The 19887-nt window shown below is 41.6% G+C and overlaps 2 protein-coding genes across 3 annotated transcripts in view; one reads left to right on the top strand and one right to left on the bottom strand.

The window, feature by feature from the left end:
* Positions 1 to 1526, bottom strand: part of SEPTIN10 (septin 10) — an 80103-nt gene extending 78577 nt beyond the window's left edge. For both annotated transcript variants that reach the window (XM_069094043.1, XM_069094045.1), the window contains exon 1: positions 1363 to 1526. In XM_069094043.1, the coding sequence (XP_068950144.1) occupies positions 1363 to 1392 (30 nt within the window). In that variant the 5' untranslated portion in view covers positions 1393 to 1526. The remainder of the gene's footprint in view (positions 1 to 1362) is intronic.
* A 744-nt stretch (positions 1527 to 2270) lies between these two features.
* Positions 2271 to 19887, top strand: part of SOWAHC (sosondowah ankyrin repeat domain family member C) — a 36458-nt gene continuing 18841 nt past the window's right edge. The window contains exon 1 of the mRNA XM_069094047.1: positions 2271 to 4442. Coding sequence (XP_068950148.1) covers positions 2611 to 4442 — 1832 coding nt within the window. The 5' untranslated portion in view covers positions 2271 to 2610. The remainder of the gene's footprint in view (positions 4443 to 19887) is intronic.

Here is a 19887-nt window from a genome sequence, read left to right on the forward strand (position 1 = left end):
AATGTTTTATCAAGTTTTATAAAGCTTAAAGCTCTACATTTTAGACCATTGCACTGAGCTTGCCCCTCTGTCTAGTATTGGTTTTTTGTTGTTTTTTTTTGGTTGTGGTTTTTTTTTACAATCTATCCTATAGCATTCTTCTGTGACAGGAGAGATAGACTTGATCAAGAACTGGGGTTGTATTCTTTTTATCTACTTTTGTATTCCTAATACCTAACACAATGCCCTGCCTGTAGTAGATGCTTAATAAATATTTGCACCCTTATGAAGCATAATATGATCCCAGCCTTAAAGGATGGTCCAGATTTGCAGAAAAGATACCAGGCATAAGGAAGAGGGCAAAGGCACCAAAAAGAATACGGTCTATGAGTAGTGCAGAAGATCCCAAAAGAGTACTGTTACAGTAGAAATGGTCGAAGGGTAAACTGGGCCCTGAATGCCAGGACAAGTTTCTGCTTTATCCTAACAAGAAAACCTGAAGTCCATGCAAACATTTTATTACTTTTATTAACTTTTCAAATTATACTTTCCACACTCACAATTTGCAAGTTATATGTTCCATACTTATAAACTTTTAAGCAAATGCTTAATAGCACAAGATCTCAGGTCTTAATTTTTCCACAGACAGGAGAACAAACAGGCTACCCTCCAACATAAACGTGGACAAATTTCCACTCCATTCTTTCCTTAAAGCCCTAACACGCAGAATACAAAAGCACCCTCCTAATTCCACCGCTCAAGCCTGCCTTCTTAATTACAGCTTGCACCCTGTAGTCACAGATCTATCCTCATAATGCACAGCGGTAGGAAGAAGAGAGTTTGGACGTCTCCTCTGAGTAGAGAGACAGTTAATAGTAGTTAATATCCCTGCACCGCTTTTTTCTAAAGGCTCCGCAACCTCATCAACGCAGACCGCTCCCACCCATTTCTGCGAGAAAGTTTCCTGCTCCGGGACTCAGGAGTCTTCCCCGCCCCGCCCCGCACCCCCTCCCCCGGCCGTGGGGCTTTGTCTGTCGGCGCGCGCCCCTTCTCCACTGCTAGTGAGGAGACCCCTGAGCGCGCTTGGAAGTGAGGGGACTGGGGGGGAGAGGAGGTTCGGGTGACAACAAGCAGAGTTGATAGAGCCGAAAGGAAGCAAAAGGAAGTGGCTGAGTGGGCGATCCGGAGGGTGGGCAGGGAGAGGTTCCCGAGAGGAGAGCCCGGCGGACAAGTCCAGGGTGACTCCCGGGGGTGGGGGGTGGGGGTCTCCGAAGATAACCTCTTTGCAGAACACAGCAGCCAAGGACCGAAGCCTCCCCCTCCTGGGCGCGCTCGGAGGCGTTGGCACCGCTCCCGGGAGGATGCCCAGGAGGCGGCACTTACCGTGTGCCGCGCCACATCGGAGGAAGTCATGGTCTCCGGGGATGTCCTGCAGCTGGCCACGATCCGGGACGCGGGACAAGAGAACGCCGTTGCCGCAGCTACTGCGCCCTCTGGCCTCCGAGGGCGCAGGGGAAGCCCCGGAGCAGAGTAGCGACGAGGTGAAGTGGGCAGCACCGAAGTCGTCCCGGGTACAGCCCGGGGGCTTCCAGAGGCTACAATTGAACTGGTGGCGCAAAGGAGTCTGGAGCGAGCCTCCTGGGGAGGGTGGGACTAGGCGAGCGGGATCCCGGGGCCGGAGAGGGGTGGAGCCAGAGCCCCTAGCGGCGCGGGACACCCGGGCGGAGTTCATTGAGGGCGGTAGCCCGAGGGAGGGAGGAGGCGGGGCCTTAGCGGAAAGGCCTCCACCAGAGGACGGGGAGCGGGGCGGGGCCGAGTTGGGAGACTCCCGAGAGAGGTCTTCGTGCGCGGAGGCGCTGTCCAGCTGGGGGCGCTAGCGTGACGCGGCTGGCAACCAGGCGCTGGGCGCTAGCCCAGTGGAGGACGGGGGGAGGGGTATGCTGGCACGGGGTGATCCGCGCCGTTCGCCACCCTTCTTGGTTTAGGCCGCGAACCTCCATTCGTGGCAGGAAGCCCCAGGATGTTTCGGAGAGGGAGAAGGACAAAAGAGAGTCTGGAAGAGTTTGGGGGGGATGGGTCTGTTTTCTGAAAGCGGGGAGAACGTCCAGTGTAAAAACAATAAAGGGAACGTAGAGAGAATGTGTGCCCCATCCCCCACAAGCCCCTCGGTAACCACAGTGGTAACTGAGAATGCCCGGCCGGAGGGCGGGACCGGAAGTGAGGCGGAGCCCGTGGGGAGGAGCCAGCCGAGGAGGGAGGTAGGGGAAGGGCGGGGCGGCGGGAGCAGGGGGGCGGGGTCTGGGGCGACTGCTGCTGCTTTTGCTGCTAGTAGAGGTGGTGGCCAGGCAGCCGCTGCGGGAGGCAGATGCAGACACCGCGGCGTCTGTCCGTCCGGAGGCACTGACTGGGGCTGGTCTCACCGAGCTCCGGAGCAGACGTTCGTGGTCTCTCGGGGCCAGCCCGCGTGTCGGGGGCCGCCGTCCAGCTCCCGCAGGATTCGAGCCACCGCCCCCTTTTCTCCAGGAGGTTCCCCCTAGCCAAGCTGCCCTTCCCGCCTGCGATGGGGCCAGGCTGAGCCGCCTCCCGCCCCACTGTCCCTTTGCAAGGGAGAAAGGAGGAGGGGAGCAGAGGATGGAGGAGCTCGGGCAAGAGGCGGTGCTGCTCTTCCTCACCCAAAGAGGGGGCCGAGCTCGCAACGCGGAGCTGGTGGAGCATTTCAGAGGGGCCCTGGGGGGCGAGCCCGAGCAGCGAGCCCGGGCCCGGGAGCGCTTCAAACAGCTCGTGAACGCTGTGGCCACGGTCCGAACCGACCCTGCAGACGGGACCAAGTACGTGTACCTGAAGAAGAAGTTCAGCGGCGGTGGACCTCCTCCCCCTGTGCACGCGGGGGCCCCGACCCCCCAGAACCCCGAGGGTGGCGAACCTGGGGCGGGCAGTGAGCATCATCCCTCACCTCCAGCGGGACTGGCGGACTTGAGAAACGAGGATGCTCGTAGCCCACCAATCTCCCCCGGAAGTGGGGAGCCTAACCCCGTGTTGCTTGGACAGGAGCTGCAGTTACCGCCTCAGGCATCTCTCCAGGTAGTGCCCAGCATCTCGGTGACGGAAGCATCCGAGCTAGAAGAGGCCCCGGGCCCTTTGGACAGCGCTGACCTGCCTACCTCTGATGGACCTGAGTCACTGGAGGGAAGCGCTCCTCCTTCCACTGGGGACCACCCGCTCCCAGAGGTCACCCCTGAGGAAAGTGGACGGTCAGAGGACCAGGAATCGCCACCTCAACTACTCTCGGGTGAAAGCTGCAGGAATGAATTGCTGAGATTGGGGCAGGTGCAGCCCCTGGGCGTCGGGGCCCGAAGGAAGAACTCTAGACGCAATGTACCTCTGCTTCGGGGGCTTCCGCAGGGTTCCTGTGGTGGAGAAGAGTCAGAGCCTCTCCCAAGAAACTGGGAGGAGGGAGACTTGTGCAGCTCCCCAGGAGGAGTCAGTACTCCAAGACCTGGCCGCAAGAATTTGCTGGACCTCATGATAGGCAACTCCCCGCAGCTTAAGAGGAGCTTCTTTGTTGGGGGAAACAACACTGGGGGCCCTTCCGGAGGTGGGGGCCGTGCCACCAGAGGTGGTGGAGACTCGGACACCGCTTCCCTAGCTTCGTCTTCCACCGAGGAGGAAGGAAGCGCAGCCGGGTCGGTGGCCTTGGACCCTCTGGAACATGCCTGGATGCTTTCTGCCTCGGATGGTAAATGGGACAGCTTGGAAGGACTGCTTACTTGCGAGCCTGGGTTACTGGCCAAGCGTGATTTCATCACCGGCTTCACCTGCCTTCACTGGGCCGCCAAACACGGAAAGCAGGAACTCCTGGCCATGCTGGTCAACTTTGCCAACAAGCACCAATTACCGGTAGACATTAACGCCCGGACCAGCGCAGGCTATACAGCTCTGCACCTCGCTGCAATGCACGGACATGTGGAGGTAGTGAAGTTGCTGGTGGGGGCCTACGATGCAGACGTGGACATAAGGGATTACAGCGGGAAAAAGGCCTCTCAGTACCTGAGCCAGAGCATCGCAGAAGAGATCAAGAACTTGGTGGGTGCCCTAGAAGATGATGATGGAGAGAGCACTTCGGATAGTGGAGGTGGTCGCTGGAAGCTCTCTAAAGTGCTCCCTTCGCATCTTATCACATATAAACTCTCTCACGTACTGGAGGATGGGGGAGATCACCACCATCATTCCTTGGCTGATGGGTCGGCCGGGGGCAAGTCAGTGAGTCGCAAAGCCTCAGGTGGCAGCAGCAACAGCAGCAGGATGAGACCCAGACTCAACAAAATCCGGTTCCGAACACAGATCATTCACAGCACTCCTTCCCTCAGGGACCCTGAACAGCCACTGTCAGAGGAAGAAAGGCCCCTTAAAAGCAGCTCCTCCACATCCTCCTTCAAACTGAGACCGAAGTCCAATGTATTCGGGTAAAAATTAATCTTTTGGGCACAATTTATATAGTATGTGCCCTTTGGCATAAGAATTGGGGGTGTCAAACAGAATTAGGAATAAGTATAGCAAGGGGGAGGGAAAAGATTAAGGAAATAAACTCCGTGTTCTGTACTTGGGGGAGGGGAAGGAGAGGGAAAGAGGTCACGCATTCCCTTTGGTAAACCCATGTATAAACAAACGACAGAGTTTGGTTTTTAAACCTTTCCGTAAATGGCTTTCTCTACAAACACTGGCTTATTTTGGGCGAGGTGTATCAGTGCCAACAGATTCCTTCCCCTTAGAAATTTTTTTTCTTCTAGATCTTTGGTTTTTAGGGTCTACACAGGAACTTAAAGTGGGAAGAACTTTTTAATGTTACTTTTTACTGTTACTGAGTTTTATGCATAAATACATCATTTTTGATGCATCTGTGAGTGCAAATGAGAGTCTTCAGTAGCAGTTTAACTATTTTTAAAAACCGATTTCAGTTGATAGTCACTGTGAACTCAAATGTTAAGTACATTTATTTTTGAGTTGTTACATTCCGTCTAACTGTATACAACAGCACTGCACTCAGGTGCATCATTAGTAACTTCACCCAGTAGACCTAGCACACTCTGAGCACCCAGTCATGTAATAAATTAATAGTATGTTAGTCAGACCTAAATCAATTTAAGTGTTAAATATTCCTGATCATTACTTCTTAAATTGGTTAATAATCCAGGGGTCATTTAACCATTGGCCTTGCTTTTTTGACCCATGGTGCTTGGAGTGGAAATGCTTAAAGAAACAATTTCTGATTTTTAGATGCTTAGCTAGAATTGGCAATATACTAGCATGAGCCTGTGAAATAACTATTTAGACTTTAATAGTCTATTACTATTAAATAATTCCCACTTAAGGTACAATTCATTTTTTTGCAAATAGAACTTTCTTATCTATACACTGAAGTAATGTTCTGCACATTTTAAGATCTTAGTCTAAACCCATTAGCTAATCTTAACAGCTTCTTGAAGTTCATAGATATGTATACTAAAGGAAGATGTCAATTAAAAGCCAGGTGGGGTGAATCTTCCAAGTTTAAAAATGGCACTTTCCCTTCAAGAAATAAGATTCAGGGCTGGTCCTATATTTTGAATGCTGCTGGTTGTCCAATCCCTTTGTACATAAAATTAAAATAAATGCCAATTAAAATCCAAGACTTTAAAGTATGGTTCCCAATTACATTTCCTTTACACACATATATATTTTTTTTGAAAAGTGAATAACTTTATTATTTCATTTTAGAATCTAGCTCAAAAGCATATCAAGGCCTCTGTCACTGAATTAGAAAAAATTCTAAGATGAGCTAACCCAAGCAGTTGTGCATTTAGCAGTTCTCACATATATAGCATTTCTGGTCCTCTGTTGCAAGTTTACAAGCACCCACCTACTCTGGTAGAGATAATGAGAGTACGGGAACTTCCCCTAAATTACCAGTTTAACCAGTGTAGACTTTGCAGAGTTACTGCATTTAGAGTTCTATATCTCAACATACAGAAATTAGCAACAATTTGATGTAATATCTTTCACTAGATGAGGAATGTAACTTGCATAAAGACACATAAAAAATTATCCTTTAAAAATGTAAGCTATATTCCTTGGTGCCTTTATTTTTTTTTTGTTTGCTGTTATAAAATGGGGCATATCACTGCTTAAAAAGCACTTTTTACTCACACAGGGAGGTCAAGGACCAATCTGTAATCTTTGTGCAAGGAAAAAAATGGATTTCTTATGCGAAGAAAATTTACTCTGTACCATCTGTATAGCTTATAAGGAAAACAGTTAAATGAAGCTCAAAATGTCTAATAATGCAGAATAAAGTGTGAATTCCCAGCTCCTAATTTGCATTAAAACTATAAGTTAAAGGACAAGATTTATCTTAACTAAAAAATTTAACCCTCTACTTACTAATGTAAAGATTACCATGGTCCAGGCATTTCCTATTTTGAAATAAATATAATTAAATAACATTTTGATTAGAATACAAATATATTTGAATGTACTGTTGAACAATCAAAATACTAAACTATTAAATAGAGGAGTGGTACCTAGTTGAACAGAATATTTTATTTTGAAGAATTTTGTGGGTTTAATATTCCAACTATTTTTAGATCTAGTAATTTGTAAATATTTTGCTTTTACCTCCCCCTCCTACCAAAGTATTTGTTTTGGCTTACACATAAAAATATATTAGTATCATTCTCAAAAATCATTCCAGTTAGGAGTTTCTTTGAATCTGCCTAATCATAATGTGCTTCTGTGCTATGAAATTTGTAGCATATATTTCACTTTTTTGTCACTTTACATTTCCTCTTGGTTGTTTTTTTAAATTCCAAATCAAGAGAATATGAAATCAAATTATTTGTATTCACCTGAAATTCATAAAGTTGTGCCTATTCATGGATATATGTGTATTGGATACTTTAAAAGATGTTTATTCAAAAACTGTGATACAAAAAATGAACGTGTGTATGTGTCATAGGTACACTTGATATTATTGAATGTGTATTAATTCTGTTAACTTTTTATGGTATGTGTACTGCAGCTAGCCTGTATAACTTGAAAATTTGATACCATTTTATTGTGTCTTATGCCTAAAAACTTGGGGGCCAGGATGCCTTGTCTTTATATATATATAGTAAAAGTTTGGGAGTCTGAGAGTTTGGTTTGTGTATAAGTTGAACTTTCATTTTGCCAAAATAAAAGTTACCCACTAGAATTTTGCTCAGTTTTCTTTGGGTTGTCAGTGTTTATAGTCTTTCTGTAACAGATTGTCATATTTGTCAGGAACTTTGACCTTCCTCCCCATCCACTGATGCAGTAAGGTTGGGAAGTGACTCCTTTAGATAGTTTGTAAACAGAAGGATGCCTTAATTTTTTTTTTTAATTTAAAAAACCATCAGTAGATCAGGTACAAATCACAGTCAATCATAAACCCTCCTAAAAATGTACAATTCCTCTACACCATAAGGTTTTTTTTCACTTTTATTTTGGTATCTTATATGTTTACTTATGGATTTTAAATGTCAATTTCACTCTTCCTCTTAAGTTTCTCCAAATGTAAACTAACTTTGTGAATTTTCTTTGTGTTTGCAAATCATATCACTCGTTTTGTAGATAATTACCATCTATGCTAATATGGGTATGTGTATATGTGTGTGTGTGTGTGTGTGTGTACCTTTTTGCATAGGAAATATTAAGACTAAATAGGTGACTTCAAATACTTAAAGTACTTTTGTATAAAATATGTTTATTCTGTCTGGGCTTTAGCATTTAATGAAAAGACAGATTTTATCACAATATAAAGTCAAGCTTGTTAATAATTAGAGCTGCTTGCAAATGGAAATAGAAGTAAGTGAACGTTTAATGAATAGAGATTTTCACATATTTCTGCCTTTTAATGGCAGTATGACCCTGGTCTAGATACTTAACTTTTCCATTCCCCCCCAGGCAATTCTCTAAGATTCTAAGTTGAAGAGCAAGTTCAGAGGGACTTTCTTCACTGGCAGTTCTCTAATGAAATCACAAGTATGGGGGAGAAAATTAATGGAATATACTACTAGAGGATGTGGTGGTTCATCACTGAAAATGTTGTAAAAAGACTGCATGGGATAGGAGATTAGCTAGGTGATCCTTAAATTTCTTTTCATCTCTTCAGATGCTATGATTCTATAATGTATATCTTAACATCAACAATTTAGCTTAGCATATATTAAGCTATTTTGTATGATACAGAATCCTTTGAAGTAGAGAACTTTCCATGGTATAAGTATAAAGTAAATTTGCTCCAATCTGAGGAATTCAGTGATGTGTGATTAGTTTAATTCTTACTAAATCTAATGGGATTCCATTTGTTTCGGATGGGTTCCTTAAGGGGAATCTGCACCTATTAGCAGTAACTCCTTTGATTCTATAAGGAGGCCTGAATCATAGGAACAGAACTGAAGTTGGCAATCTAGTCCAACTCCATTATTTTACCAATGAGGAGTTGAGTCCTGGGAGTGTTAAGGGACTTGCCTAACATTATAGGTAGTAAGGATGAGAGCTGAGCTCTGCTGTACCACCCTGTAGTTCTAAGGACCATAGAAATAGTCATTCCTGAGACATTCCTAAGAGACCCAAGAAGAACACAAAGGAAACAACTGAATCCCTGTCCCATGTGACAATTCCATGAACTTTGGAGGGAATCCCCAGAATTCCCAAATGTCCTTGACAGTGGAAACCTGGTTGCCCCAGGAGCACTCCTGTTAGAATAATGCCTGAACATCTATCACTTCATTTGACATGATCACAATCATTAATGACAAATTGAAACCCCTTCATAATTTAGTGGTCCTCAAGTATGGGTTGGCCATAAGAAATCAAGTATTAAACTTTCAAGTGATGAGACTCTACTGATTTATCTAGTCTAGTTCTCAAAGAGTCACAGCCTGTCAACGGAGTTGACTATTAGAAAGCCCTTCTAACTTGGTAGAATGTACCATAACTTGTGCTACCCTGGCATCACCTTCAGGAATTCTGGGTCACCTTTATTCTATGATGAGGCATCACAGTAGGACTTTAATGGAGGAGACCATACAACTTAACTAGACTCAGAGTATGGTTAAAACTGGACCAGCTATGGAATCCAGCAAGTTAAACAGCATATATCTTAATTTTGGAACTTCAACAGGTTTGCATGACAAAAATCTAACTTTTCCCTAATTATTTTATGCAGCCATGAGGAAATCAGCAATTAACCTGGAAATAAGCATTGGGAAATACTTTTTACCTTCTCAGAAACTCCTGTAGCCTAAGTACGTTGTTATAAAATCTTGGCAGTTAAAGATATATTAAGGATCATCTAGTCCAACTTCTCATTTATACATAAAGAAACTGCTGCTTGGAAGGATTAAACAACTTATCCAAAGTCATACAGCTAATAAGCAGTAGAGACATCTTTGAGACTCATCTAGAATGTTCTATAAGCTAGTCATGGGATCACAGAACTGGAAAGTACCTGAGAAGTCAGAGATGTAGTAATCTGTCCAAGGTCACCCAGAAAGGTCCTACATGAAAGGTTTACTGTCTCCAAATCTGAAGATGCTTCTACTTTAACATTCATGATGATGTAGCATTCACAAAAGAAAGGAATCACCCTAGAGCACCTTAATCACTTAGAAGTATGAAAAAGACTAAGGCCATTTACTAATCTGTGTCAGGAAAGCCTTCCATGTAGCCAAGGATTTTCATTGGCCATGTAAGCAGTCACTGAATTCTGCTGCCCAGGCAGCATTATGTTCCCTTATGATGTCTGATTATCCCTTCGACACTGATCAACATGAGGATGGTGCCAGTCTAGCAGATCAGACTTCAAGTGGAGTCAGTGTTCAGACTACAAATGGCTTGCCCTGGTTTTCACATTTGGCTTCATGAGTGGTTTTAACAATTTTTCCCCTGACTGTAAAGGAAATTAGGTATGTGTGTGCCATAAGCACATAGATACTGATTTTCCCTTTCTTTGTATCCCAGCGATTAGCCCAGTTCCTGGCACATAGATACTTCATAATACTCGTTGATTGACTAACAAAATTGGAAAATCAACCCTGCACAGTGGAGTCCTTGAACCTTCTTTATAAATATATTGCTGTTCAGTTGTGTCCAACTTTTTGTGACCCCATTTGGGGTTTTCTTGGCAAAGATACTGAAGTAGTTTGCCATTTCCTTTTCCAGCTCATTTGACAGATGAGTAATTGAGGCAAACGGGGTGAAGTGACTTACCCAGGGTCACACAACTAGTATGTGTCTGTGGTCAAATTTGAACTCAGGTCTTTCTGACTCCAGGCCTGGCATTCTATCCACTTCTCCATCTACCTGCCTCACATATAATAAAACAACAAACATTAAGCTTTCTTTTTTTCAGTGCTTCAAGGAACTGTTATTTCACCTAAAGAGAACTCTTTCTACCTCTGTCGATTATAAATCCTTCATACCCTCATAAGACAATCCTCTTGAGTTCCTATGGCAGAAAAAAAAATGTATTACCTGGTAGCCAGCCTTTTGGAGATGAGTCTCTTCCAACTTAGGCTGGCCCTCTATCATCAGAAATATAGCTTGCTCCATATTTGAAGCCTTTCTCTCATGATGTAGGATCTGCCAAAATTTATGTGCCGCTTGGCATAGCTTTGGAGAATCCAGGGTCACCTCTGGGCCATGATGATACATTGGAGTAAGGTGTCCTTTCACGCCAGAATTTTTTGGCATTGGAAATATACGTTGTTTAAAAAGTAATATTTAAAAATATCCCTCATTGTGCTCTTATGTGTGTTGCACTCTAAGTAACTATCGTTTCTTAACTACCTCTAGTCCTGGGTATATGTAGCATAAAAAGTTACACGAAGTCACCATGAGCTTTCTGGAATGCTACCAGTCTAGAAATAATGAAGCAGTGTTTGCCACAACAAAATTCATTACTGGATGTGTAGCAAGAATAATGGATAAATGATAGCTAGATACTGTAACAGCAGCAATATGCTGATTATTAATCAAGACCAACCCACAGAAAAATTTTAAGCATGCAACCAGGCACCATTTCAGACAATATAACATAGTAGTATCATCTGTGAATTGTAACAAAATAGTGCACTCTGGGGTTATTGGAAAATTAAATTGTTCATTCTGAATAAAGGCCTGGGATAAACTTTGAATCAAGGAGGGAGAGCTGTTAAGCAATGGTGTGCAAAGTCACAACAATCTTTGAATGATCTTCAGAGCAGTAGTGGTGCTATGGGGGGAAAAAATTGGAGAGAGATGACCTAGTTTCAGATCCCAGTTTTATGTACCGTGTGACTTTGAACAAGCCACATAATATGCCAGTACCTCAGTTTCCTGAACTGTAAAATGAGGAGTTTGAACTAGATGGCCTATGAGTTCCCTTCCAGTTCTAAATCTGTGGTACAGTGGATAGAGTGCTGGACTTGGAGTCAGGAAGACTCATCTTCCTGAGTTCAAACCTGGTTTCAGACACTTACTAACTGGGTGACTCTGGGCAAGTCACTTAACCTTGTTTGCCTCAGTTCCTCTTCTGTAAAATGAGCTGGAGAAGGAAATAGCAGACTACTCCAATATATTTTCCAAGAAAACCCTAAATGACATCATGAAAGTTGAACAGAAATGAAAAACAATTACAAATGAATCAGTAAGCATCTGCAATTTCATTGGACTGGAAACTTACCCCTCTATAACTTAGTAGATGGTGTCACCAAAAATTCATCACCCTCCACCCAACTTCATGATTAGTCTTTCTTAATTTAGCTGAGTTGGTCACTTAATATACATATAGTTCAATACTAGGTCCATATCAAAGGACTTTTTCTGTTTTAGGAGCACCTGGTAGAATCTGTATTCCTATGGCATTGCATTGCCATTGAGAAGACCTTGAATTTAAGGACCCAGGGTAACTTCCACACCAAGAAACATTAGTAGAATTTGTAGTAGTAGTAGTAGAATTCATAAAGGAAAATAATATAAAAAGACAAGAAAAGTTACTCTCTTAACGTGTAGCAGTGTGTGTGTGTGTGTGTGTGTGTGTGTGTGTGTGTATGTCTGCCTTACTTGTAGCCTCAGTTTTCTTAACTGGAAAGAAACTTAACCATATCCCCTACTTGCCAAATATAAAAAAAGATGAAGGGTGAAACTAACTAGGAAACCTTTGAAGGATTTTATTTATCCAGTAATATATGAAATTATAGGGGCGGCCAGGTAGCACAGCGAGTGGGAGTACGGGCCCCAGAGTCAGGATGACCTGGGATCGAATCTGGGCTCAGACACTTAGCACCCACCCAGAAATAACTGGCTGTGTAACCTTGAGAAATTTACTTTACCCCCAATTGCTTTAAAAAAAAAATATATATATATATATATATATATGTATATATGAAATTATGACAAGGTTCCATAATGATGGGGGGGAGAGCACTTCTTATATATTGAGAGTCTGTTATATTTTGTGATTCAGAACTATGGCGACACATTCATAATCACCAGTCCTGTGAATATTGTGTTGGTGCTACACCACCTTATGTGAGCCTTCTTCAAGAGGCAAAAGCCTGTTTTCCCAAATTATTCATGCTATCCACCACATCATCACCTTGCATTTTATTTTTAACACAACTTATACTTATTTAAGTATAAACCAGTAAAATTCCCCAATAGAATGTAAACTTCTTGAGAGCAAGAACTGACTTGCCTTCATTTTGGTTTCTCTAATGCTTAGGTCAGCTCCTGGCATACAGTAGGTGATTAATGAATATTAGTTGATGATTGAGAGATTGGTGAGAATCCAAAGGTCTGTAGCTCTATGTGCTATTGTTTTATTTTCCTGAAACAATCTGCAACCTGAATAATTGATTGCTTTTAAGCATTCACAATATAACTGCAGGCTTCATAGACAATCAAAGAAAAGTTCCATGTAATAAATCATGGGTCTCTTTAATTCCTCTCTTAGATGATAACATGAACTTTCCTTCCTCCAGAGGCCTAAGAAAAACATTGGAAGGAATATATTAATATTATCACTGACTAAAAACAATGAGATCTGTATTTTGAATTATTTTTGTTTTTACAGTCTCACAGAGGCTTAAATTAATTTGCATTGGGAAGGAATAGTCTTCAGGGCATATTATGGGAGATCCTCAGCTGTGTAAGCACTAGTGTCAAACTCAAAGAGAAACAGAGGCCACTAAATTGTACTTAAAGATACCTGCTGGTCACATACTGAATTAGAAAACCACATATTGGCATCATCTGTGTTCTACTGCATTTTTATTTATTTTGTTATATATTTCCCAATTACATTTTAACTTGTTTGAAGCACTTGGCACCTACCTCATACAGTTTGTAAGGATTTATAGGGATCAAAAGGGATACTATATGTAAAGTGATCTGCAAACCTCCAATTGAAATTTAAATGTTCAGTTATTCTTATTATCAGATAACGATTAACTTTTACCTGGGAAAGTAAAGAGGGTTTTAAAGTTAGTTTAGATGGGGAGCTAAGGGGACAAAGAAGACAGATGCAGAGAGAGAGGAAGTGACATCCCTGGATTACTTGAAAATATGCTTAAACTTTGTTAATTTAGTTTTGAATCTCCCCCAGTTCATCTAAATTATTGATGATTTATTATTTGGTAACTGATTGTGGAGGTAGACCAGGATCATGGATTTAGAGCTGAAAGGACTCTTAGATGGTAGCTGGTCTAACCTCATTTTACAGATGAGGAAACTGAGGCTCCTAAAGCCCAAGGGGCAGAACAAAGCTTAAAGGAAGATCCATATTTTCCAACTGTGATCCATTGCTCTTTGAATAGAACCAAACATTTATTATACTTCTTAGCTAAATTGGATGTTAATTTCTGAATGGGGGAAAGCAAGAGAGATGAGATTTATTAACCCATTGGGCACCAAACCTTCTGTTTCATTTTAGTTTTAGCTAGCGCTTGTCTACTAATTCAGATCTAGAGAAAATGAAACTAGCTTAGCATTTGAACTGATTATTTTCAACAGTTGGAAGGAAGAGAAACAGAACGAGAAAAAAGTGTTTCTTTTCTTACAGCATCGATTTAAAGATGTTTCCCCTTGTAGGACAATTGCTAGAAATCCAATTTCTTAGTTCCTACTGGTTCAGTGCCCATTTCAAGACTGACCAAAAATCAACCTCAAGTACAAAGTAAAAAATAATTACCTTATAACATTAAAATAAAAGGTTTATTTTTTAAAGGAACTACTTATTAGTTTAGGGGACACAACTTACAAAAAAAATTTTAGTGTACTATTTAAAATTTTTTAATTGTCAGAAATTTTAGAAAACATAGATTTCTTTAGATGTATGGAGACAGGGTTGGCCAGTGGGAACCCAGTCCAAATATAATTTCTGAAAGGACTCAGCAATCTCCTTTCCATGTGTGGTTTGGCAGAGATAAGCCAAAGCATAAAACCTTTTGAGCAGGAAACACTCTTGCCTATATTGTCAAGCTTCTTCATTCTGTCTTCTTTTCCACCACTCCACTGGAGTTATCTTCCCACTGAAAGCCACTAACCTCTCCTGGTCAATTAAAGCTGGGTTTTAACTCCAAAACTTTCTTCTCCATTGCTGGTGATTTGCTCTGCATTTTTTATCCTACAAAAGAATATCATACTGAGAGCCTCATTTTTTGGTATTAGTCACAAAACAAGACTCTCCTTGACCTCATGGAGTCCCTGAGTTAGTGGGCTATGCAGGGCTAGCTTTTTCTGAAAGTGGGTCTAGCAGCTCCCTGTATATGGTTGTAGGCAGTTAGATGCACAAATGGATAGAGCATTGGGTGTAGAGTTAGAAACTCTGATCTTCCTGAGTTTAAATCTAGCCTCAGACACTTACTACCTGTGTGATGCTGGGCAATATTTTGCCCTGTTTGCCTCAGTTTTCACATCTGGGAAAAAAAAAACATTCCTGTATCTTTGCCAAAAAAAAACCCTAAATGGGGTCACGAAGAGTTGAACACAACTGAAAAACAACCATATAGGGTTGGAAGAGTTATCCTGCCCCAAGCTCATCCCAATCTTGGATCTGTCATAATGCCTGACATTTCCATTTGAGTTTCCTATCATAGGTTAAGACTTCATTCCCACTAGAGTCCACTGTTAAAGTAAAAGTACCTGGCACAAGATTCCCCTTTGTCATCCACTAAAACTAAAGTTGACCAAATGGCTAAAGCACTGGACTTAGAGTTAGGAAGATCTCAGATCAAATTCTGCATCAGACTCCTAACTAGTTTGTGACACTGGGTACATTACTTAATGTTGATCAGCCTCAGTTTCCTCATCTATAAGATGGTGTAGCACCAACACAATATTCACAGGACTGGTGATTATGAATGTGTCAGCATAGTTCTGAATCACAAAATATGACAGACTCTCGATATATAAGACTGAAGCAAAACATTTATTCATATACCAGAAAGCCAAATCCCAGCACCAGAAAGCCAAATGCATCATAGCAACAAAAAAGTTAAGACATCACTGCAGAGAGCAACATCATCCCAAAGTCTTCCCACAAACAAACACTACCAAATCCTAGCTGTCTCCTTGCCTGCCTCCTCTCTCTCTCCCAGCTCTAACTGCTTTGACTCCCAGCATTCTCTGGGCTCTACTCCACCTTTTCAACAAACTCCTCCCATCACAGGCTCCATGTGATTACATTCGGCCTTTTAAGGGGCATGAAGATCTTCAAAGCAGGAAAGATTTTTAAATTCCCTTAGGGCTATTAAGGGGCATCTTAAGATCTTCAAATTCCCATTACCATTACAGATGGAGTAAAGAAAAGATGATAATAGCACCTGCTAGGTGTGAGGACCAAATGAGATAATATATGTAAAATGATTTGCAAACCTTAAAGTGCTATTTAATTATCATCATCATCATCATCACCACCAAATAACTGTTAGCTGTCATCTACAAAAGTAGAGAGGTATGTTTAGATGGGGGAAGAATACTGAGGGAGAGACGTCTAATGGAAGGAAGAATTAGTGAGTTGCACCTGAATGGGGTAGGGAGTGGGGGTTCAGAACACTCCAGGAATGCCATGTGTGCATACCAGGAGCTGGGGGGAGGATAGAAGAAGAAGTCAAAAGGTGCAAAGGAAGGAGAAAAACTATGTGAGAGAAAGCAAATGGAATTTATAGCCCCTTTACAATTTTACCCTGGGCCCTCCCTCCCATTTGTTTTTCCATTGTTCCATCTTCCCCTTAGACATTGAATAACCTGGAGTTCCATAGACACCTTCCAAGCCTCACTTTGTCTTTCTGCTCCAAAACTTTGAAAATTTAAATTTTCAAGTTAAACTCATCTAGTTAACTTAAGCTTTCACCTATCAAATACTATCCTCAGTCTTCTGGAAATCTTGCTCTGCTATAAAGTTCTTATATAGAATAGGGTCAAGTACATAAATCACCAACATCTCTTCCTTTCTCACCGAAAAGTTTGTCTTCCATTCCTGTAGTCCCCTTTTTCTGTCCTATTTTATATCCTCAATACAATTCCTCACTGTCTTGTCGATTAAAATGTATCCTCTGCAAAGTCTTAAGAAACTCATTCACAGTGAAGTGTAAATGACTAATAACAGCTAAGTTATACTCTTAACAAAGGCATTTATATTTTAACAGGCTGGAAGAACTACAAGTTAAAGGAATACTTTTTCAAATGCTAAATTTCAAATTTCTGTTAATTTTAAAATTTCAGGCACTAGTTAGGAGATGTTTCTTTCATGGGGCAACATGTCTCTTTCTATATGGCTATACCAAGATCATTGGGTCAAACCTACATCATCAGCAACCTCTTTCCTTTTCCAAACTCCCATTTCAGTTAATCCAAAAGATTTCTGCCAAAATTATCTTCCCCAACACTTTGACAACATTGCTTGGTGTCATATAAAGAGCCCTGGATTTGGAACCACAGTAGATCCAAGTCTCAAGCCTCCCACTTACTACCTATGGAATTGAACAAATAACTTCATCATTAGTAAAAATTTGTTGAAAGAATGAATGTAACCTGTGCTACATAGGGTAGATATATTCACAAAGATTCTCAAATACAAATGTAAATGGAGCACAGGTTCCATTAATTCATTCAACAAATATTTACTGAATACTTACTCTGTACTCTTACTTACTCTGTGGGGTATAGAAAGCAGAATATATGACCTTCAAAGAGACTGTGGCATAATTACATAATGGGCATAAGTAGCTTTGATGGAAGGTACCATGTAATAAATATAAGATCGTTATACCTAGAATCAGGAGATCCTTGAAGTCAACTTTGTCAAGGCACTTAACATCTCTAGGTCCTATTAATGTTAGTGCCTTTCCCCGGTGGCTCAATGAATAGAACACCAGTCTTGACTCAGGTCAGGAAGACCTGAGTTCAAATCTGCCCTCAGATGTTTGGTACCTGTATGACCTTGGACAAGTCACATTACCTCTGTTTGCCTCAGTTTCTTCATCTCTAAAATGGGGATAATAATAGCACCTATTTCTGGGGTTGTAGTGATGTTCAAATGGGATAATAATTGTATAGTATTTATTACAGTGTCTGGTACATGTAAATGCTACTTATTGTCATCATAATAAATGGGGTTTGTATATGCAGTTATCCCTTCCACATCTTGAGGGTTAGGGGCACACCCTTCTTCCATGATCTGGAAAATCCACATAAAATTTTTTGGCCCTCCCTTCATACCATAGAAGTCTGAATTATTATGGCATTAAAAGGTAAAATATGTTGATGTTATAGAATACAATACATATATTTTATGCATTTCTGAATTTTTAATCTTTTTTGTATTGTCTGTTGACCTTTGCATGTTGTCTATATAGCTTCTGCAAAACTCCCAGAAAAACCCCATTCAGTTTCTTTTGCTGATCCTTGATATATTGAAACCACAAGGGGGAAGTCAGGATGTGGAAGGGATAACTGCAGTTGTTTACATGTCGCCTCCTCTGTTTGATCATGAGCTCCTTGAGGGCAAGGACTGTTTTTGCCTTTCTTTGTGTCTCTAGCACTTGACAAAGAGCCGGGCACAAAATGAAGGTGTAACTAAGTGGATAGTGTGCTGGGTCTGCAGTTAGGAAGACTCATTTTCCTGAGTTCAAATGTGACCTCAGATACTTACTAGCTGTGTGATCTTGGGCAAGTCACTTAACCTTGTTTGCCTCAGTTTCCTAAGCTGGAAAAAGAAATGGCAAACCACTCCAATATCTTTGCTAAGAAAACCCCATATTTGGTCACAGAGTCAAACGTGACTGACACAACTCAACCACAACAAGCAAATAGTAGACAATTATTTCATGCTTGTTATTTGACCCTGAGCTACCTCATCTGTAAGTTGGTATAATAATAGCCATAGTATCTTTAGTACTATCTATATAACAGAGACTGTGTGGTTTGGTGAATAGAGAACAGGGCCTCAGAGAACATGGGTTCAAGTCCTGTCTCTGACACACACTTCACTGTCTGGGTGACCCTATTCCAACTTTCAGTGCCTCCAAGCTACCCTCTGGACAAAGAATTTTTAGAGGTTCTTCTATGTATCTTGAACCCTTTGAGCATTCTGGTGAACCTATGAACCCCTTCTCATAATAATGCTTTGCAATGCATAAAATAACTAGGTATGCTAATTTAGGCCTATAATCCCTGCCTGCCTGTAAAACCATGCATACCCTTTGACCAAGCAATACCATTACTAGGTCTGTATCCCAAAGGGATAAAAAACAAAATGAAAAGGACCTATGTGTGCAAAAATATTTATAGCTGCTCTTTGAATGGTGGAAAAGAATTGGAAATTGAGGGACTGTCTATCAATTGGGGAATGACTGAACAAGTTGTATATGATTGTGATGGAATACTACTGTGCTTTAAGAAATGATGAGCAGTATGCTTTCAGAAAAACTTGGAAGGACTTACATGAAGTGATGCAAAGCGAAATGATTAAAAGAGGGAGACCATTGTACATAGCAAACTTAGCTATTCTCAGCAAACCTACTGAACCAAGACAACTCTGTAGGACTTACGATGAAAAATGTTGTCTATCGCCAGAGAAAGAACTGGTAAAGTCTGAATGCAGCACAAAGATTCATTTTCTCTACTTTATTTTTCTTGGGTAATTATTTTTGTGTTTCTTTCACAAAGTGACTTACATGGAAGTGTGTTTTACATGACTACACATGTATAACTGTTGTCAAATTGCTTGCCTTCTCAATGGGGTGGGGGGAGGGAAAGGAATCTGGACTCAAAATTTGGGGAAAAAAAGAATGTTAGTATTGTTTTAATATGTAATTGGGAAAAATAAAATACCAAGTAAATCTCTGCCTGCTGGGGAGGGTGGATTGTTTGAGCTCAGGAGCTCCGAGGTACAGTAGGCTAAGTTCATTGAGTATCCACGCTGTTTGGCATTAATATGGTTACCAGGCCACCACGAAGTTAAATTTTACTTCAGCGAGTGTAACTCTGATGGGCTGCTCACATTACTGTGAGCCAAAAGTACATTTGCCTATAAGGCTATTTTATGGCAAACTCACACAAGGCAAGCAAGAGCTTCTGTGAAGGTCAGAAAAAGCAATATAAGGACACTCTACAGATCTCTCTGAAGAACTTTGGAATTTATTGTGAGACACAGAAGACACTGGCACAGGAGTGCCCAGTATGGGAGTGCCCATATCAAAGATGGTACTGTGCTCTATGAGCAAAGCAGAATTACAGCAGCTAAAAAGAAACATGAGACATGCAAATTCAGAGAAATCTCCACTCCAAATGTTCACGTGGATTATTTGTGCCTGACCTGTTGGCAGAGCCTTCCAAGCTTACATCGATCTGATCCATCATAGTCAG

Source organism: Petaurus breviceps, unplaced genomic scaffold (genome assembly GCF_028583685.1).
Source record: "Petaurus breviceps papuanus isolate PSGF00001 unplaced genomic scaffold, PetGlider_PUasm1.0 214, whole genome shotgun sequence".
NCBI classification, from domain to species: Eukaryota; Metazoa; Chordata; class Mammalia; order Diprotodontia; family Petauridae; genus Petaurus; species Petaurus breviceps.